Genomic DNA, 21018 nt, shown 5'->3' with positions numbered 1-21018 from the left:
AAGACAAGTTGGTATAATATAACAACACGAGAGAAAGTTGAGAGGTTCTAATTGTTTGGAGGAGTAGAAAACTCCAGTAGAGTTCATAAATTACTTGGCAGTCAGTCTTCCTTTCTGGTTTGGCACTGTGGGCAGTTAATTTAGAAGTGTTAAAAGGAACCTAAAATTTATGCTAAAGTGAACTGAAGTGAATGTATTGGAATTCTTTCTTTTATAATTTGTTTATAAAAACACCATATTGAGTCGCCTTGTAATGAGACATTAAAACTAAAATTAACAGGACATTTCTAACCCATGCAAACCTCAAATAATAATAACTTCTTGCTACAATTGTAGAGCCCTTTTCAGTTTATAGATTTAAAGATATATCTAGATATCTCATTTGATCCTTGAAACAACCAGTGAAGAAGTTACAGCAGGTATTATTATTTTGCAGAAAAAAAGACACAAAAAATATTTGAGGCCCAGAGATTTAGTAATTTACCTCAAGTCATAGGTTTTTAAATTGCAAAGCTAAGAATGGAACTCTGGTCTTCTATATTAAATGACAATATGCATTAAGTGCTCCCGTACAGGGCCTGGCACCTAGTAAATATTTAAATGTTCCTGTGTCCTGTGTTGTTCTGACCATTACCTCTTTATTCATAAAATGCCCATCATTGGGAGCATTCTTTCTATTATATTGCTGTAGTTCAAGCTTTGGTACTTTAGAAAATAAGATTTTAGGCTGTGTTAGTTTGGTCTGTACCAAACTGTATACCAGGAATGATTATATGCTTTGTATGTTGGGACAAATTGTTCTCAAATAATGAACAATTAGCACTTTATCAACTGGAAAATTCAAGGAAGTCCTATTTCTGCTTTCCTACCCATATGAGTCTTCAATTTAGAAACCAGATACAAACATTTTACACATTTAATAGGAAAAAACAAAATGTAGTAAGAAATATGAAATGTTTCATTAAATGAAAAATTCTTACAAGTCTATGAGAGTGGCAGTTATTTAAAGCATAATTTGATTAGTAAAGTTGATAAGACAGATATAACTGGGATACGCGTGGAAACTATTTGTTACATTTAAACTTGTTAAAATTTGTTGAAACAAACATGTAGACCTGGTGTAGCTTATGAGTCAGTGGCTGAATTTTTTTTTCCTCTCACCTGATCCTTAAGCATCCGTTAGTTGAAAGCCCTGACAAAAAGCAGGGAAAAAACTCCAGAAATTCCTGGAAAGGAAACTTAAATGGTGAAGTCCTGGTATTTGCTAACTTGCTTTCAATTCTCCCTTTTAGTCTATTTATTCCTTCACTCCTGTTGCCGGCTTAGCTCAGTGTTCTCTTGTGAGCCAGGCCCCTTCAGATTTGCTTTCGACGCTTTTTGATCACTACCTCTGTGAATCTGTATGTCATTTTCCGTGTGCCAGCCAGTCATGTTCCGTGTATGTTATGGCTTCATTTTGTCAACTTTCAGCCAGTTAGAATTTTAAAGTAGCTTATATGTGATCAGTGGAAATAAAATATTTCCCTAAAATAATTATGGCAGGAAAAAAGTGTTACTGGTTTGCATACTACTACTCTATTAGTTTTTTAGTTTATAAGTTGTTTAGGGATAAGTAGATTTATATATTATGTTGAATACTACAAAGAAACTTCAGAACTTTATTTTCAATAATTATACTTAAATTAAGATTCAGTCTACCTTCAGGAACACACTCATAAAATAAGGTTTAAGGAGGTATTTTTGGTTATTATCCTCTATTTGAAAATTCTTAAATTTGTAAAATAAACCCCATTAATTTAGGTTCAAGTAAAATTTTGAGAAGGTAGGTATGAAATCTCAACTCACAAGTTGTTTTCTAAAAGGTGTTTTGTTAACTAGGCGTAACTTAGCATATACTTTTAGTGTTTTAAGTCATGATTGGATACTTAGAACAACCAGTAAAAATTTATTTAGCTCATATAACAGCCATGTTATTTTACAGCATGTCAGTGAATGTTATTGGTGAAACGGACTTCTGTGGACAGGTGTTAGGACTTAATTACCTTTTTTTTTTTTAATTTTTTTTTTTTAAACGTTTTTATTTATTTTTGAGACAGAGACAGAGCATGAACGGGGGAGGGTCGCAGAGAGAGGGAGACACAGAATCTGAAGCAGGTTCCGGGCTCTGAGCTGTCAGCACCGAGCCCGATGCGGGGCCCAAACTCAGGAACCTTGAGATCATGACCTGAGCCGAAGTCGGTGCTTAACCGACTGAGCCACCCAGGCGCCCCTTAATTAACATTTAATTTTTTTCTTTCATTCACGTTTCTGTGGTGTGAGATGGGATTGTTGTAGCACTTGAATCAAGACTGTCCAAATATGGTCTATGTAATTATCAAAACAGCAATGAGTCCCTTAAGATATTGTATTTTATTGTATGTAAATGATACCTTAATTAAAACAAGTTGAACACATTTGCTCAAAGGTTGGGCCAAAGGAGACTGTCTACTGTATGTCATGCATGTCATCTCCTGTAGCAGTGGTGGCTCTCGTGGCTCTCCAGCTTAGGTGAGCGAAACACAAAGTACCAGGCGTGTACGTGTGCGTTTCTTCTGCCTCCCTGCTTCCTGCACGTGGCCACTGATAATGGGGAAAGAAGGCTTTTGTTTTTCCTTTGGGGAATTTGGGAATATTTTACATTTGTTCTGTTTCTTTTTTTTTAAAGTTTATTTCAGACAGAGAGAGGGAGGGAGGAAGAGAGAGAAAAGGAGAGTGAGGAGAGAGACACAGAGGATCTGAAGCGGGCTCTGCGCCGTCATCCCAGAACCCGTTGTGGGGCTTGAGCTCAAGAACCGTGAGATCATGACCTGAACCGAAGTCAGATGCTTAACTGACTGAGCCACCCAGGTGCTCATGATACTGTCAAGTGATATTGTCAAGATTTCAAAGAGTTAAGGTTTCTGTTAGGCTTTGGTGCTCTTGAGAAGGATTAGGCTATTCAGTAAGTCAGTGTCAGTGGAAAAAAAAACCACCCAGATAGTTATGGTGAGCTCCTGTGGTCTAGGTCTGTGCCATTCAATTGTTAGACAACGCCACTATGTTCTGGTCATTTTTTAAATATATTCACGCATTTATTCCTTAGAAAACCCTGTATGATGAGTATTTTCACCAGTCCCATTTTTCATAGGAAACTGAGGATATGGAACTTGCAAAGGATGTACCTGAAGCTAGAGTTCAAGTCCAGACAGTTTGGCTCTAGAGCAAACGTTCGTAGCCATGGTGCCATACCGCCTGTGAGTAGATCCCTAGATGGCAAAATATTTGGCTCTCTTTAGTGACCTAGTTAGTATAATTCTTTATGTTCGGCATTTGTAAGTCATTAGATCGGAATTTCATATTAAACCCTCTACTACTTGTTTAAGAGTATATCCAGTAAGTTCAGGTTAAGGCTGTTCTGTATTAAAAATCATACATTATTTTTTCTCACTTATATGTATTTGGTTTAAATTGTCTAAAAAGGTATGTCAGAAATTTAGACATACTGGTAAGCAAAAAAGTCATATTAGAGGTTTATTGGCATGAGTCTTGGCATAAGAAATACTTGCTTCAAAATTCAGCCCTCGTTATTGCTGACATTCAGTATTGGAAATGCCAGTGAGTTTTGTATTGTCTTTTAGAAGTTTTAACATTTGGTTAGTAAAATTCACTTTCATTTGAGCCTGCTTCGTTTGTAAATTTTTTATTATTGATTTGGAAATATATAAAAAAAATTTTAATCCCCTTTTGTGAGGCAGCATGGTATAAAAAGCCTGGGCTTTGGGTTATGCACTTAACAGGTTTGAATCATAACTTAGTACTTATTGGCTGTGGAACCTTGCACAAATTACTCAGTCTTTTTGACCTGCAATTTTATCATTTATGAAATGGTAATATTACTCAGTAGGATAGTTAGGATTAAATGGGAATGTATTTCCCATACCATGGCACGTGTTCTCTGCCTCGTTCTAACTTCTGATGGGTGCCAAAGTCTTGGGTAAAATCTCAAACTGTGAAAAAGGAAGGTGAGAATTTGAGGAAAAGGAAACCTTGAAAAGACCGAGTTCCTGGATTCTGTGTAAAGAAAGTATTGGATTGTTGCTCTGCAAAAGACCCCCACGTTATTTCTGGCCTCTGACTCCTTGTGTGTGGTTAAATTGAACTCCCTGCCGACAGCATCCTTAAAACTAGACCTAATCTTCTGTCCTGGTGCTTTCTCCATAGAGCTTTGTGTGCGAGCCACATGGGACTGCTGGCTTTTTCCAAATGTTTTATGTATTTCCATAACCCTGTCCTGTACTCTGCTTGGAATGTTACAGTCGCTCTTGTTCTTCTGTCTGCTGATGCCTGACTGCTTAAGGATTATCTAACATATCGCCTACTTTGTGAAGCTTTATCCGTGCCCTTACAGAATTTATCCTGCTCTCTTTTTCTCTTAAAATGTCTTGATCTTGTATTCAGTAGAGCCTGAGGCAAGGTTGCACGTCTGTGTGTCTGTCTTCCCTGATAGAACAGGAACTCTCTCAATGCAGTAGGCTTTGCTTACTTAGCGTTACATTTTCAGTGCCCCTTCCGTAGAATGTTCAATTTGTGTTTGGATAAGTGATTGAAAGAGGGGGCCAATTGAGTTTACTTTAAGGAGTATGTAACATCCCCATTTATGTATTGTCATAAACAAATAGTTTTTTAAAGTAAGTTAATCAAATCCTTTGCAACTTTATTTTCTTTATTAGTTAGTATTCATAGTGTAAGGATAAATTTGAGGTTAGTCCTGGTAAAAGTGACTGCATTTCAAGGGCCTTTGTATTACTGTGCTCTTCTGTAAGGCTAAAAATCTTCCTAGCGTTTTCACTGAAATTAAGAATTCAGTTAGGAAGTTTGTTAGTAGCAGTCATTATTATTTCTTTGAATAAAACATATTTCTCTGTTGTATTGCTCAGAAAAACGGGTGATTTCTCTCTCTCTCTCTTTTTTTTTTTTTTTTTAACGTTTATTTATTTTTGAGAGACAGAGACAGATCGTGAGCGGGGGAGGAGCAGAGAGAGAGGGAGACACAGAATCCGAAGCAGGCTCCAGGCTCCGCACAGGGCCTGACGCGGGGCTCGAACTCACAAACGGTGAGATCATGACCTGAGCCGAAGTCAGACGCTCAACTGACCGAGCCACCCAGGCGCTCCTTGGGTGATTTCAATTTATATTTTTGACTGACATATATTTATAATTTTTAAGGTAGGAATTCTGGGCTGGCGGCAGCTGCCACTGCTCTGGGGCCTTACTACTCCCTCATGTTGTTTTCCGAGTGTTATTTCTCATTTTCTACATGTTGGTGCTCCCAAGACAGAGTTACAAAGTAAAGATTATTTACTTTAAGGAATTACACTGCTGTAGACTTGATTTGAGCCTCCATTCTTTTATTTTTCTCATGAATGGGTATAACAGCCTAAACCATTTTGATAATTGAACGTAGCTGCTTTTTTAAAACATTTTTATTTATTTTGAGAGAGAGCGTGAGTAGGGGAGGGGCAGAGAGAGAGAGGGAAAGAGAGAATCCGAAGCAGGCTCTGCGCTGCTCAGCTTAACTGACTGAGCCACCCAGGCTTCCCAATCATAGCTCTTTGAATTGAGCTACATTTTTAGGTGGGACTACTTTCTTATGTGAGAATAACAGATGACAGCTGATATTTGTAATGTTAAAAATGATAATCCTAGTAGTTTTGGAACCTTTCCAGTAAAGAACCCTTTGAGGTTGGGGTGAATTTATAAATTCTTAAAGTAACAAAAATTGCCACATAGTAAATGCTATTTGTTAGATACTTTTATCATTATATATATATGTGTGTGTGTGTGTGTGTGTGTGTGCGCGCGCGCGCGCGCATATATCTGTGTATATACATATATGTTTTTGGGCAGAAACTCAGCATTTTTTTCTTTTTTTAGCTACACAGCTGAAACTGAGTCATGCAGGATAAGACAATATTTTGTCATGATGCTTAGTAAATAGACTTAGAGATAATTATAATCTTTTATAGAAATAGTACAGGTGCATTGTACCAAAAGTAGAAAATATAAAACAAAAATGAGAAAAATATATATTTCTACCACCCAGAGATGATTACTTTTAGTACCTTAGTTTGTAAATCTTTTTGTCTACATATGTCTATATGGATATATATGCATTATTATGCTAACATGACGTAATGCTATATGTTCTCTTTTGAAACCTTTATTTCAGTCAATAATAGTAATACTGTCTACTTTTCCATTTCAGTAAACTTTCATCTTATCTAATGCCCAGATGATATTCATATTTCTCTAGTTAGCTCAAAAATGTTCTTTATGGCTGGTTTGCCTAGAACAACATCCAGAACAGCATTGTACATGTGAACTTGGCTCTTAGAACCCTTAAGTCTTTTTAAGTCAAGAATAGCTACCTGTCCCTCCCCTCCTCACCTTTAAAAACAAGGCATTTGAGGGGCGCCTGGGTGGCTCAGTTGGTTAAGCGTCCGACTTCGGCTCAGGTCATGATCTCACAGTTCGTGAGTTTGAGCCCCACATTGGGTTCTGTGCTGACAGCTCAGAGCCTGGAGCCTGCTTTGGATTCTGTGTCTCCCGCTGTCTCTGCCCCTCCCCTGCTTATGTTCGGTCTCCATCTCTCAAAAATAAATAAACGTTCAAAAAATAAAAAGGCATTTGAGCAGAGACTGGGTCATGTGCTGTAGACCTTTTTAATTTATCCAGTTTATTCTCTGATAATGTCAGTTAGCTTGGTTTTTCTGTCTCTTTGTAAATGAGTAGCTATATCTAAATGCTTGGTGGGTTCTCAGGTTGAATATAGCTTGGCTATCATAGATGATGCTATGTCCTTCATATTGTATCACATCAAAAGTTACACGATTTCCACTTGATGATGCTGAGATTGACCAGTGAAATTGGGTGGTGGCAGTCTCTTCTCCCCATTGTTCAATTATGTTTGTTTCCTTACATTAGAAAGTATTTTGTGTGGCATTACTTTGACTGTAAGAAAGTTCAGTTCTTTTTTTATTATTTAAAAATTTTTTTAATGTTTATTTTTGAGAGGTAGAGTTGAGTGGGGGAGGGGCAGAGACAGGGAGACACAGAATCAGAAGCAGGCTCCAGGCTCTGAGCTGTCAGCACAGAGCCCACATGGGGCTCGAACTCCGTGATCCGTGAGATCATGACCTGAGCTGAAGTCAGATGCTTAACCGACTGAGCCACCCAGGTGTTCCAGAAAGTTCAGTTCTTCATCATCAACTCACTTACTGCTTTAGAACCGGTTGTTGATCCTGGCCTAATCAATAATTTTATTAGGGTTTGCAAAATATGATTTTCAAAGTTCTCTTGTGTTTTTCTGTAAAGTGTATCTTTGTCATATGAATTGGGGCTATTTGATTGCCCTGAAATATAGTACCTACAGGAAAAGTTGCATAAATACTTAATCCGCCCCCCTCATTAGCTATTTTCAAAGTAAAGAAAGAACCATTCTGATAGCCACTTCAAATAAATGAAAAAGAGATTTTCTTTTTTTCTCTTGAACATCTTTATAGGATCAAGGTTTTAGTTTTATTTAGGGTGTTTTAATTTACTAGCGTTTAAATTTCTTCTTTGATGCTCAGATTGTTACAGTTTTAGTTGTTGGGATGTCCTTCATGTTAGCTTCTATGTCTGGTATAGACCATTAGTCTCTGTACACCTTCCATGTTCTCTGGCACAGAAAGGAATCCCAGGCTCACCTTGAACCTTCTTGTCCCACCCCTGGCATCAGCTGTTGTTCCAAGGAGTTTAGTACCTTTTATTTTTTTTTTTTTTAAATTTTTTTTTCAACGTTTTTTATTTATTTTTGGGACAGAGAGAGACAGAGCATGAACGGGGGAGGGGCAGAGAGAGAGGGAGACACAGAATCGGAAACAGGCTCCAGGCTCCGAGCCATCAGCCCAGAGCCTGACGCGGGGCTCAAACTCACGGACCGTGAGATCGTGACCTGGCTGAAGTCGGACGCTTAACCGACTGCGCCACCCAGGCGCCCCAGTTTAGTACCTTTTAATGTATTATGATATGAGAGATGAAATCTGGGTTTTAGGATTGTTTACTTTTGCTAAGGTAACATGCTTTTAGGCCACTTCAGTGAAAAGACCTAGAGAACATAGATTTTAACGTGAGTTTGTATTTAATTAATGTTTTTACCTTGATTTTTGATTTTTTTATTTAAAAAATTTTTAATGTTTATTTTTGAGAGCAAACGAGAGAGAGAGAGAGGGAATGTGGAGGAGGGGTAGAGAGAGAGAGAGAGAGAGAGAGCAAGGGAAACAAGGCGCTCGAACTCAGGAACCATGAAATCATGACCTGAGCTGAAGTCCAGAATGAGACACTTAGCTGACTGAGCCACCCAGGTACCCCGTTGATTTCTTGATTTTATAATGGTATCTCTTTTATGTCTGTAATCATGAATCTGAAAATCATTAGCAAAATTTTATTTTTTTTCCCTACAATATAAAGAAAAAAAGCTTGAGGATATCCTTACTGATATTAGTAAAAACGAACTCTCAGAAGTTCTAAGTTTAAAATTTTTTTTCTAGCTGTTTTTGTTCTTATAGTGTGCTTCCTAACAAGAAGTACAGTAAAATTGTTGCACTGTCCAGATGAAATCATTTCTCCTGGTCATCAATTTGATATTTAGTCAGGTTTGTTGTTGCTGTTTTTAGTGTATGCTTCTCCCCTTTCCCTTCCCCCTCCCTTCTCTATGAAGCAAACATTTGTATTAGTTTCTCAGTTGTGTGTGTGTGTGTGGTGTGCACATGTGCATTGGAAAGTTCAAATTCAAGCAAATACGTGTGTAAATGTTATTTCATCCAAACAGTAAATATTTTTTCATATAAAAGGTAGTATACTGTATATGTTGTGCTTCTTTTTTCTTAAAATATTTGTTAGGTCTGTTCAATCAGTGTGTGGCAAAACTATGGATAAAATCTTTTAAAAATTCTGATACTAAAATAAAAGCTTTTAGTAATTCGATAATTATTTTTGGATTGAAAATAATACTGAGATCAACTCAATAATGTGAATGTAGCAGAAAGTGAAGGAAAAAAGATCTAGAAAAGGGCACTGGCTTTGATGAATTTTGAATTGTATTTGAAAAATGAATGGGTCCAGAAGTAGACAGGCAGAACACTTTAGGGATGGTTTTGAAGAGAGGCTTGAGGCAGATTAGCTTGGCTGTTTTGGAAGGTCCATGTCAGAAAATTATGAGATTAAAGAGATGGATAGTGGATCTCAAGAAGAAATTAGTGCTGGTATGATCCAAAATACATAGAAATGTAGATTGTGTGTGTGTGTGTGTGTGTGTGTGTGTGTGTGTTTTAGTTAATGCTTCTGGAGTGCAGAAGTTTTTATGCCAAATATAGTGTGTGACATAAGTGAATAGAATGGCATGCTAAATGTTGATTACCTTGATGGAAAGGGAGAATAAGTTTGTACCTTAGTTCGGTATTACCAAGTCGCAAATACCAAGGACTGGAAGGGATCACTGTGGTTGTTTCAGCCTAATCATGTGGAATAGGATTCCTGCAAATGTTTAAGTCACATGTCAAAATTATACAACTGGTTAGATGAACAGCCAGGTCTTAAATCTGGCTTCCTAATTCTTTTTTTTTTTTTTTAATTTTTTTTTTCAACGTTTTTAATTTATTTTTGGGACAGAGAGAGACAGAGCATGAACGGGGGAGGGGCAGAGAGAGAGGGAGACACAGAATCGGAAACAGGCTCCAGGCTCCGAGCCATCAGCCCAGAGCCCGACGCGGGGCTCGAACTCACGGACCGTGAGATCGTGACCTGGCTGAAGTCGGACGCTTAACCGACTGCGCCACCCAGGCGCCCCTGGCTTCCTAATTCTTAATTGTAGCTCCCTTTCTCTATGCCATGGTGCGTTTTATATTCATGAAAAAATGAGAAGTTGTGTAGCTATTTTTGTTTTTATTTTGATACTTGGTTTTTGTCCCAAGATAACTTGAGTTCTGTGATTTATAAAGTCTGAGGTTTTTGTTTTTCATGTACATATGCCTAAATACCGTAAATGTGGAAGTTAAGTTTTTTCCTTGAGGGCATTTTTAATGTAGTAGGTAGAGGGATTTGAAAATTATTTTGCCATATAATTATTTTGATATAATTCTTTCGGAATTAATGTATTCACTTGTGTTTCTTAATTATGCATGATGGTTTATAAATAAATAAATTTGACAGTCTTTTGCTAACATAGGTATAGTAATTTTTATAATCAGCTAATGCTTTAAAACATTTACACGTAGTTTGCATTTTTGCATATTTCAGATATTTCCTTAACCTAAGTACTCAGATATTTATCCAAACATTATTGCTATGGGGTTTCCTGCAGAAAGACTTGAAGGCGTATACAGGAACAATATTGATGATGTAGTAAGGTAAGAACTCTTAATTTTCTGTTTCAACTATTGATGTATTCATGCTGTATTTTCATTTAGAGAAGATTTCTAAACCATAGAAAACGAGGTACTTGTGAGGTAAACTTTATTTTTATTATGTTGGTGCTCTGTACTGCTTTTTTGTTTGTTTAATGGACTTCAGTGGGATACAACTCCGTTGATAAGAACTGACCTTTGACATGATCAGGTGTATGTGATATAATTTCATGGACTCCATACAATACTTCTTAACCAAGTTAATGTCTGGATTCCATTACACTATGGTTTTGTCTTTTATTTCACAGTAGGGGATTAGGTTTAACATCAAGAGGATTCATTCACTTAAATTTATTCATCCTAAGTTGGAGATAACTGATACCATGTATTTTTTACATACAACAGTTTATAGTAGGGCATAAATGTACCAAGCATTTGAATAAGTATTTGGTAGAGGGTCTGGACAGGAGTTGGTGGGCAAACCAAAGTCTGACTTTGTCTCTTTTATAAACGTGAGTAATTTTCTAAGTGTGATTATCATTCAGTTCCGAACAATGTTTCTCAAGGCCCATTTAAATGATTTTAATACATTTATAACCTAAGAGTATATCATGTGTTTCATGAGAGAAGAAATTTGTGTCTGCTGTGTAGTCTCAATATATTTTCTCATTCCAAATAAAAAATATGTATGTATGAAAAACTAACTGTAAATGTCCGTAGAAACTTTAATGGTTTTTAAAGTTTAAAATTTTGGATGATTCCCTTTATGCTCTTTCAGAAATCTCTCTCTTGGAGACTTTGAATTTAAATGTTTGCTGGGAATTAAATGTTACAGTGAGTGGGAGAGCACTTTGTAAAGCATTATGCAGGTGTAGAGTCCTTTTGTATTAGTTGTTTAAGCACATGAGCCGACCTGTGTCCTTATATGAGTGAGCCACAAGTTGTTTTTCTAAGTGGTAAGTTTTTACCAATTTGCTTTGAACCAATGTATATTTAAATTTTGCCATATTGAGTTGTGTCCAGTTGGACTTTTGTAGTGTTTCTGTTCTGTGCAGAATTAGTAAATGTCAGTGTCTACAAAAACTACAGAAAAACCCCAAACTACTTCTTTGTAGTTTGTATTACAGTTATAGCTACATGAGACTGTTAGAAGTGCTGTTTAAGAACTTGAAAATAGGGAAATGAATTTGTTTTCTCCTAGTTAGGTGGGACACAGTTGGAAGGATGCTTACCATCACAGATCCATGAGAGCAACACTGTGATACGGTTTAGTCAGTGACAGTACACATGTACAGAAAATGTGGGTGGTAGAGAAAAGAATGAGGGACGTAAATTTTGAATCAGCAGAGGAGGAGGATCTGGAAAAGGAGTCGTGCAGTCACCAGACTTGTGTTCTCTGCGGTGGTGCAGGAGTGTTCATGAGGCCTCCTTATGACCTAGGCAAGATATCCTCTAGGGTGACTATCTTATATTACTGCTTTATCGTTCTGTGTCCAACCAAGTACTGATTCAATCAAATCAGGTTAGTACTCACCTGGAAAAGGAGTATGAATAGTCTGGGTAGAGGACAAGTTTTCTGATCACTGTAAGGGTATCATCCTCGTGGTAAATTAACCTGGCATGTTAGTTTTGGTTGGTTCTCTTTGTTCTCTTCTGACTGAATTAGTTTCTTCTGACTTGTTAGTCACGAGGCTGATTTTTCATCTTTCAGGTTACTGATAAAGTTCAGTTTTTGGATCTGTACACTTCATTTTCAGACCTTAGATTGTAATAATTTTACCAAGAAAATACTTTGCTGGGAAGCATTTTGATATGTCATCTTCTGACTTCATAGCCCTCGCCTGAATTAATGACACTGAATTAAGATTCCCAAATTTGGGGCTCCTGGGTGGCTCAGTCAGTTAAGCGTCCGACTTTGGCTCAGATTATGATCTCGCGGTTCACGAGTTCGAGCCCCATGTCGGACTCTGTGCTGACAGCTCAGAGCCTGGAGTCTGCTTCAGATTCTGTGTCTCCCTCTCTCTCTGCTCCTCTCCTGCTCATGCTCGCTCGTGCTCGCTCGCTCTCTCTCTCTCTCTCTCTCTCTCTGTCTCTCAAAAATAAAATAAAACGTTAAAAAGTTATTAAAAAAAAGGATTCCCAAATTTAATTTGTAATCTGTAACCAAGATTGAAGTTTATTCTGCCTGCTTTAATGTATCTAGCTTATTTTGTCCAGTTCTTGGCTTTTTCAAATGTTATTCCTTAAAAAAGTTTTATGTACATGGTTTTTTATTTAGCCAGTAGTTGCTTTAGCCAACTGATCCTGTCACCTTTATGGTAATGGCAGTGGTAATAGCACGTAAATGATGAGGAATTACCTGTGGAATATAATAGCTATGCTGTGCCTGGTTTGTCTTGCCCTCCCACATGTTGCGATTGGGGGATAAATGGCTAGTGAGGCTTTGCTGGCTTCCGTTGCTCACTCCGCTCCCCTTCTGCGAGACAGAGGATGAACAGTGACCAAGAAGATAGTTGTGGTTTTTCCTGTGAAATAAAATAAAAATAAGTAACTTCCAAGTAATTGGCCTGTTAGGATTAACTTCTCCAAGGGGGAATGGCTGTCTCTAGTACCTAAATGATTGATTTTCTTGTTTGGTTCCCACGGTATTGGACACAGTAGTAATAATCAGTAGTGATTCCTTTTTGGCTCAAAGATGATAATGTCTCAGTGAAAAATGTGTCTTTATTCTTGTAAATTTTCTCTCAACAAACATTTCCAGTTGGATTTTCCTTTGCCCTCTCATTCCATGTGTTTTCTATGATTTCTCCCCAAAGGAGAAACACTATGCCAGGTTCATACTTTGTTAGTGTTGAACATCTTTGCTTTGAGTACAAGAAACTCACATTGCAAATGCCTTTACTTAAATTATGCAGTATTTAACCGTTGGGGATATGGTTTGTTAATGGCAACGTGAAATTTTATATTTGAGGTACTCAAGTGACAAATATTTAACTTCTTTTGAGGTTACCTCCTAGGGTCAGGAATTGATGCAAAAAAATAAAAAGTCGGGGAGAAGTGAACAAAGCTAAAATTTTTAACTATCTTAACTGCAAATGTTTTGTTTAATAAGCAATCAGAATTGACAGGGTAGGACAACGACAACGTCTCAAAAAGAAAGTTGAAGAGCTGAACTCTTCCCAGATTGTTTTTTCTTCTTTTCCTCTTATTAACCACCTTCTCTCCTCCTCCTTTATTGCCCCTAAGATCTTGCTCTGAACTGCTGGTAATTTGAAACAATGTTTTATTCAGATAATTGATTATTGTGTGGTAATCTCATCCCTGGGGCTAATATTGAAGTTACCCTAATTTATATGTTATCTGGTATAAATCTAAGCAGTCTTTAACAAAGTGGTGAATTATGTGTTTAACAGACATAGCTTAGGAACTGTTCTGTACTTAATAAATCAGACAAATGTAGGTTTAATAGAGTCGTGAACTGGCTTTCTTACTGCAGAACCTTTAATATACTACTATGCCTTGTAACTCTCCCAAGAGTGAAATTTGAATATGCTGCTTTTCTTTTCCTGTTTTTTCTTTCTCTTCCCTTCCCTTCCTTCCCGCTTCTCTCTTTCTTTTCTTTTTATATGTTAAATAATGTCTTCTAAACAGTGTTCCTTGGAGCATAATTTGGGAAGTGTTGAAAATGAAAAAAGATGCATAGAACAATATTTCCCCTTAGTCTGAAATCAGTAGGAAGTAATTTGCTTCCCGTTTTATTGGAACGATGTTAGATGTGGGTGGGTTCCCATATTTATTGTAAGGAAATGCTTTGAGCTTAGTCTTCTGATATATAGTGATTTTCTTTAAAAAAAAAAAAAAGACTTTATTTTTTGTGTTCTATACTCTCAGCCTTTATATATATATATATATATATATATATATATATATATATATATATATATATATATGTATGCGGCTGTATTACAGATTCAGGTGCAGCTTCCAGCTTTCCTCTTTTATACATTTTCTCCCTGAAGAAACGTCACATATTCTTATAATTATATGTTGATCTCTCAATCAACCTTAATTATGTGTTGATATTCCATTAAAAAGGAAGTGTTTGTCATCCCAACTTTATCATTATTGGTTATTCAGTTAAAAAATTAAAAAGAGATTATTTAGAGGAAAGCTTCGAAATAATTTAGAGAGAATATCAATTCTATTCTCCCTTTTCAACAACTTTTGACTTCTTCCTTGTATTGCCTTTCTTTTCCCTGCTTCCTTTTTGTTCTTCATTGAGGTGAAAATTACATAACATAAAATTAATAATTTTAAAGTGTACACTTCAGTGACATTTGGTACTTTCACAATGTTATGTAACCACCACCTCTTTGAAGTTCCAAAACATTTTTATCACCCCAAAAGAAAAAGCTCTACCCATTGGCTGCCTCCCACTTCTTTTGTTGGTCTTATTTTCTTAAAATGGCAGTCTTGACAGATTTGACAGTGTTTATAGTATCTGCACCAATTCAGTTTTTGATATTTTAATAATAGGTAACATGTATTTTACATTTATTTACATATGTATGTTGCTTTTGTACAGTTTACATGTGTCATATTTTATTTTATTTTATTTTATTTTATTTTATTTTATTTTATTTTACTTATTTATTTTGAAGGAGAGAGAGAGCAGGGGAGGTGCAGAGAGAGAGAGAGAGAGAGAGAGGGAATCCCAAGCAGGTTCTGCGTTGTCAGCACAGAGCCCCATGCGGGGCTTGATCTCACAAACCAAAATCAAGCTGAAATCAAGAGTCAGCGCTTAACCAACTGAGTCACCCAGGTGACATGTGTCATCTTATTGAAAAACTACAGTTTTTAATAAGTCCCCATTTTATATATGGTGTTAAAGAAGTTAGCTTCCCCAAGTACCAGAGCTGGTTAAGTAGTGAGGCTAAGGGTTGAGTCCAGTCTGTCAGATTCCAAAGCTGATAGCCATATGATCCTGTATGTCAGAGAACAAAATGTTTTATCCTATACATGTGTACACCAGAGGTTATATACCATGTATAGGTAAATACCAGAAAGTTTATTTAGGATTTGAGTTTCCAGATTGAAAAAAGCTGTATCGTGCCAAGCCCAATGAATGAAAACAGGCCTATACCAGGCAATTATTATGAGATTTCTTTTTTTTTTTTTTAATGTTTATTTATTTATTTTGAGAGAGCATGTGCCTGGGGGGAGGGGCAGAGAGAAGGAGAGACAGAGAGAATCTCAAGCAGGCTCTTTCCCATAAGCGCAGAGCCTGACACAGGGCTCCCTCTCAACGACCCTGGGGATCATGACCCGAGCCAAAATCAAGTGTCAGATGCTCAACTGGCTGAGCCACGTAGGCACCCCTGAAATTTCTTTAATGATGCCAGAAATAATGAGAATGTCTCAAAAGCTTTCAGGGTCATGTAGGAGGGATTAGGAATATACATGACGTCCAGCTTCTCAGGATGGAAGAATTAATGATGGAAGATGGAGGTACAGTGTGTCACGTTTGCGTTCAGCATAGAGTTCTGTATCCAGCCGAGCCACCAGCCAAAGTGCAAGAGGAAGAGAGAAAGCCATTCGAGAACAACAGCAAAAACTTGTATCCATGCAACATTTCTTAGAAAATTATTAGACAGTGTGTTCTAACAAAACAAGAGAATAAGCCATGAAAGAAGAGAAAGGGGCTTTGGTAAATTGAGGCTCCAACTCCGAAGCAGCAGAGGAAAGCCCAGGGATGACACCTGTGCCATCGGCTGAAGAGCAGCTAGTTCTGGGTGAGCAGTATGACAGAGGGCATCAAAGAAGAAAATAAGAAGTAGAACTGATAGTTGGATACTGAAATGTTTTGGGAAAACGTGATAGATTCTTACAAATATAGGTGCAGTAGGTTAGGAAGCAAATGTTAACATCTGCCGATTTGGCTTCTTAACCACAAATTGTCATATTGCCGTTGAAGGTAGGGATCCGGAGAAGTGAAATGTGGAGGTGCTTCTGGTTTTGTAAGCTTCATCTACCATGGCAGGAGATAGGCAGGTAATTGATAAACCTGTAGGAAGCAGTGGTATGTATATTATAGAGAAATGCAAATTAAATTCCAGGAAAAAGGATGTGATAGTTGAGGATGGTTACTTTTGGAGAAGACCCAGGAACAGATGAATGAATAGAGCTGGAGATGAATTTTTTTTTTATTGTGGTAAAATTTTATATACACATATATATATCTATAAAATATGTGCAATACAATTTACCATTTTGACCATTTCTAAGTACACTAGTGACATTAGGAACATTCACATCGGGCAACCATCACCAGTATCCATCTCAGACTTTTTTTTTATCACCACACTGAAACCGTGTACCCGTTAAGTAGGAACTCCCCAGTGCCCCTATTCTCAGCCTGGCAACACTGTCCTACTTTCTGCCTTTGGTATTTATTCTGGGTACCTTATGTTAAGTGGAGTCAGGCAATATTTGTCTTTTTGTGACCGACTTAGTGTGACATAGCATGTGACTTCACTTAGCATAACGTCTTCAGGGTTCATTCCTGCTCTGGCCTGCGTCAGGATTCTCTTCCATTATATGTATATACCACATTCTGTTTATCTGTTCATCCACTGATGGACATTTGGGTTGCTTCTGCCTTTTGACTATTGTAAATAATGCTGGTGGGAACACAGGTGTACCAGTATCTGTTCAAGTCCCTGCTTTCAGTTCGTTTGGTTGTACACCCAGAAATGGAATGGCTGGGCCAAATGGTAATTCTGTGTTTACTTTTTTGAGAAACTGCCGTATTGTTTTCTACAGTGGCGGTATCATTTTTCATTCCTACCAGCAAGTGTAAGTGTTCCAGTTTCTCTACATCCTCAACATTTACTATTTTCTGGGCTTTAAAAAAAAAATTTTTTTTTTTAAGAGCCACCTTAATGGGTGTGAAGTAGTATCTCATTGTGGATTTTTTTTCTTCCCTATCTTTATCTTTTGTTTATTTTTTAATTTTTTTTTAATGTTTAGTTATTTTTAAGAGAGAGAGAGACAGAGTGTGAGTGGAGGAGGGGCAGAGAGGGGGAGACACAGGATCTGAAGCAGGTTCCAGGCTCCGAGCTGTCAGCACAGAGCCCGACGCGGGGCGCTAACCTACCAAATGTGAGATCATGACCTGAGCTGAAGTCAGACACTCAACCGACTGAGCCACCCAGGTGCCCCCCCGTCGTTATTTTAAACTACTGTAACTTGGAGAAATCACACATCTCAGCTACAGAAGCAGAGACCTGAGAAACTTCCCTTCCCCTTGGTAACTGACCTCTCCTGCAAACCCCTTCTTTCAAAGTCAGAGGGAGGGGATGAAACATAAAAGAACCCTTATTTTAGCTAGAATCTTTCCGAGATTTTCCCATTCTTCTTAGTTTTGGGGTATGACAGCTGGTAATTTCTTCATTTGCTAGGAACCAGAGCTCTGGGAAATCTAGTTAACCAGGAGGCCTGGTGTTTAAAAAAATGAAGAAATGCTAAAAGGATCTTAGAAACAGAGGTACTTAAAATGTGCACGTTGAATGCATCAATACTTTCAGCATATGCATGCGTACAATGGCTATATAATTATCTTGAGACAACTTCCAAAGTCTAAATTTGAGGCTTATGATCTCCCTTCTTGGAAGGCCTATTTAAGCATCTAGTAGATTGAGTATTACATTTTTACCACCTAATGGGAGGCCTTCCATCTCCTCCTCCCTCTGTTCCTCTTTTAAATTTGAGTCTAGGGGCGTCTCGGTGACTCAGTCGGTTGAGTGTCCGACCTCACCTCAGGCCATGATCTCGCAGTTGACGAGTTCCAGCCCCGCATCAGGCTCTGTGCTGATGGCTCGGAGCCTGGAGCCTGCTTCCGATTCTGTGTCCCCCTCTCTCTCTGCCTCTTCCCCTCTCATGCTCTGTCTCTCTCTGTCTCAAAAATAAAGATAAACATTAAAAAATTTTTTCTTTCTCAATTTGAGCCTAGACAAGTATAGCACAGGTTCCAGAAAATGTCCAGTGGTTTTTGATCTTTGGGGCATGCAATTTTGTGTATATTTGCTAAGTGATATATTTTTTTAAAGGAGGCATATAGTTAACATATGTGTTATATTAGTTTCAGGTGTACAACATAGAGACTGGACAATTCTGTGCCTTATGTTATGCTCACCACAAGCGGAACTACTGTCTGTCACCACACGGCACTGTTACACTGCCATTGACTCTGTTCCCCGTGCTGTACCTTTTCACCCCTGGCTCATTCCATAACTGGAAGCCCATATCTCCCACTTGCCTTTACCCATTTTGTCCATACCCCTACCCACTTCCCTCTAGCAACTATCAGTTTGTTCTCTGTATTTACAGGTCTGTTTCCGCTTTTTGTTTGTGTATTCATTTGTTTTGTTTTCCAGATTCTATATATATGAGTGAAATCATACGGTGTTTGTCTTCCTCTGACTGACGTCTGTAACTTAACATAATACCGTCTAGGTCCATCCATGTTGTCACAAATGGCAAGATCTACTTTTTTTAATGGCTGAGTAATATTCCGTTATGTTTGTGTGTATGATGTCTTCTTTATTCATTTCTCAGTGGACACTTGGATATTATAAATAATGCTGCAGTAAACATAGGGGTGCATGTGTCATTTTGAATTAATGTTTTAGTTTTCTTGTGCTAGGTATCCAGGAGTGGAATTACTGGATCATATGGTATTTCTATTTTTAACTTTTTAAAGATGTTTATTTTGAGAGACAGAGAGAGCACGTACGTGTGCACAGGGGAGGGGCAGAGAGAGGGAGAGAGAGAATCCGAAGCAGGCTCCATGCTCAGTGCGGAGCCCAGTGTGGGGCTTGGTCAGATGCTTAACCGACTGAGCCACCTAGGTGCCCCCTCTTTTGAATTTTTTGAAGAACCTCCATACTGTTTTCCACAGTGGCTGCACTGTGGAATTCATATTCCACATATTCCTATTCCTACCAACAATGCAGAAGGGTTCCTTTTTCTCCACATCCTTGCTAGCCCTTGTTTCTTTTGGATTCTAGACATTTTGATGGTTGTAAGGTGATATCTTAGTGTGGTTTTGATTTGCATTGAACATCTTTTCATGTGCTTATTGACTGAATATCTTCTTTGGAGAAATGTCTAAGTTTTTTGCCTATTTGTAAATTGAATGCTTTATTTTTTTGTTGTTGAGTTCTAGTAGTTCTTTATGTATCCTGGGTATTAATCAGGTGATTTGCAAATATTTTCTCCCATTTTATGGGTTGCTTTTTTGCTTTGTTGATAGTGTCCTTTGATGCATAAAATGTTCAAAAGTTTGATACAGTCCAATTTAGCTATCTTTTTGTTGACTGTGTCTTTGGTGACACATCCAAGAAATCATTGCTAAACTGGTATCCTAAAGCTTTTCTCTCATGTTTCCTTTTTAAGAGTTTAGAGTGTTAGGCCTTTTTTTAGGTCATTAATCCATTTTGAGTAATTTTTGTGTATGGTGTAAAATAAGGGTCCAACTTAATGTTTTTACATGAGGATATCCACTTTTCCCAGCACCATTTGTTGAAAAGACTGTCCTTTTTCTACTGAATGGTCTTGGCACACTTGTCAGAAAATTATTTGACCATAGATACAAGAATTTATTTCTGGTCTCTGTTCTAGTTCACTGGCATATATGTCTGTTTTCGTGTCAGTACCACACTTGGTAGCTTTGTAGTAAATTTGAAATCAGGAATTGTGAGTCCTACAATTTTGTTCTTCTATTTCAGGATTGTTTTGGCCTTGGAGGGTTCTTTGAGACTCTATATGAATTTGGGGATGGAATTTTCTACTTCTGCCCCCCCCCCCCCAAAAAAGTTTTTGGTATTTTGATAGGAATCACATTAATCTGTAGAGTGTGTTGAAATCTTAACAATATCAAGTCCTGATCTACGAATGTGGGATGTCTGTCCATCTATTTAGGTCTTTAATTTTTTTCAACAGTGTTTTGTAGTTTTCTCTGTGTATCACCTTGATTAAGTTCATTTATAGATACTCTTTTTCAATGCTATTGTAAATGGAATTTTCCATTTTGGACTGTTCATTGTTAGTGTACAGAAATGCAACAGATATTTGAATTTGAATTCTGTATGCTGTTACTTTACTTAATTTGTTAATTCTAACAATTTTTTGTGGAATCTTTATGGTTTCCTACATATAAGAACATGTCATCTACAAACAGGTGACTTCATTTCTTCCTTTCCAATACGGATGCCTTTTTGGATAGAAGTGGCAAAAGCAGACTTCCTGTCTGTCTTGTTACTGACCTTAGAGGAAAATTTTTGTCTTTTATCATCGCATATCATACTAGTTGGGTGTGGATTTTTTTTAATAGATTTTATTTTTTAGAGCCACTTTTCATTCATAGCTACATTCAGCAGAAGGTAGCGAAGATTCCCATATCCCGCCTGCCCTCACACATGTATAGTCTCCTTCACCAGTTTTTTTTAAGTGTATTTACTTTGAGAGAGAGAGAGAGAGACAGCCTGAGTGAAGG

The 21018-nt window shown here is 37.5% G+C and overlaps 1 protein-coding gene across 2 annotated transcripts in view; it reads left to right on the top strand.

Moving 5' to 3' along the window:
* The window catches only part of PTEN (phosphatase and tensin homolog), a 92905-nt gene that overhangs the window by 15552 nt on the left and 56335 nt on the right, over positions 1-21018 (top strand). The window contains exon 2 of one of the 2 annotated variants that reach the window (XM_058696303.1): positions 10382-10466. In XM_058696303.1, the coding sequence (XP_058552286.1) occupies positions 10382-10466 (85 nt within the window). Of the gene's footprint in view, positions 1-10363; positions 10467-21018 lie in introns of those variants that run through there. The other variant, XM_058696305.1, reaches the window with a different exon arrangement.

The sequence above is a fragment of the Neofelis nebulosa genome, chromosome 13 (genome assembly GCF_028018385.1).
Source record: "Neofelis nebulosa isolate mNeoNeb1 chromosome 13, mNeoNeb1.pri, whole genome shotgun sequence".
Classification (NCBI taxonomy): domain Eukaryota; kingdom Metazoa; phylum Chordata; class Mammalia; order Carnivora; family Felidae; genus Neofelis; species Neofelis nebulosa.
Note: the sequence above shows the minus strand (reverse complement) of the source record. Positions and strands in the feature narration are given on the sequence as shown.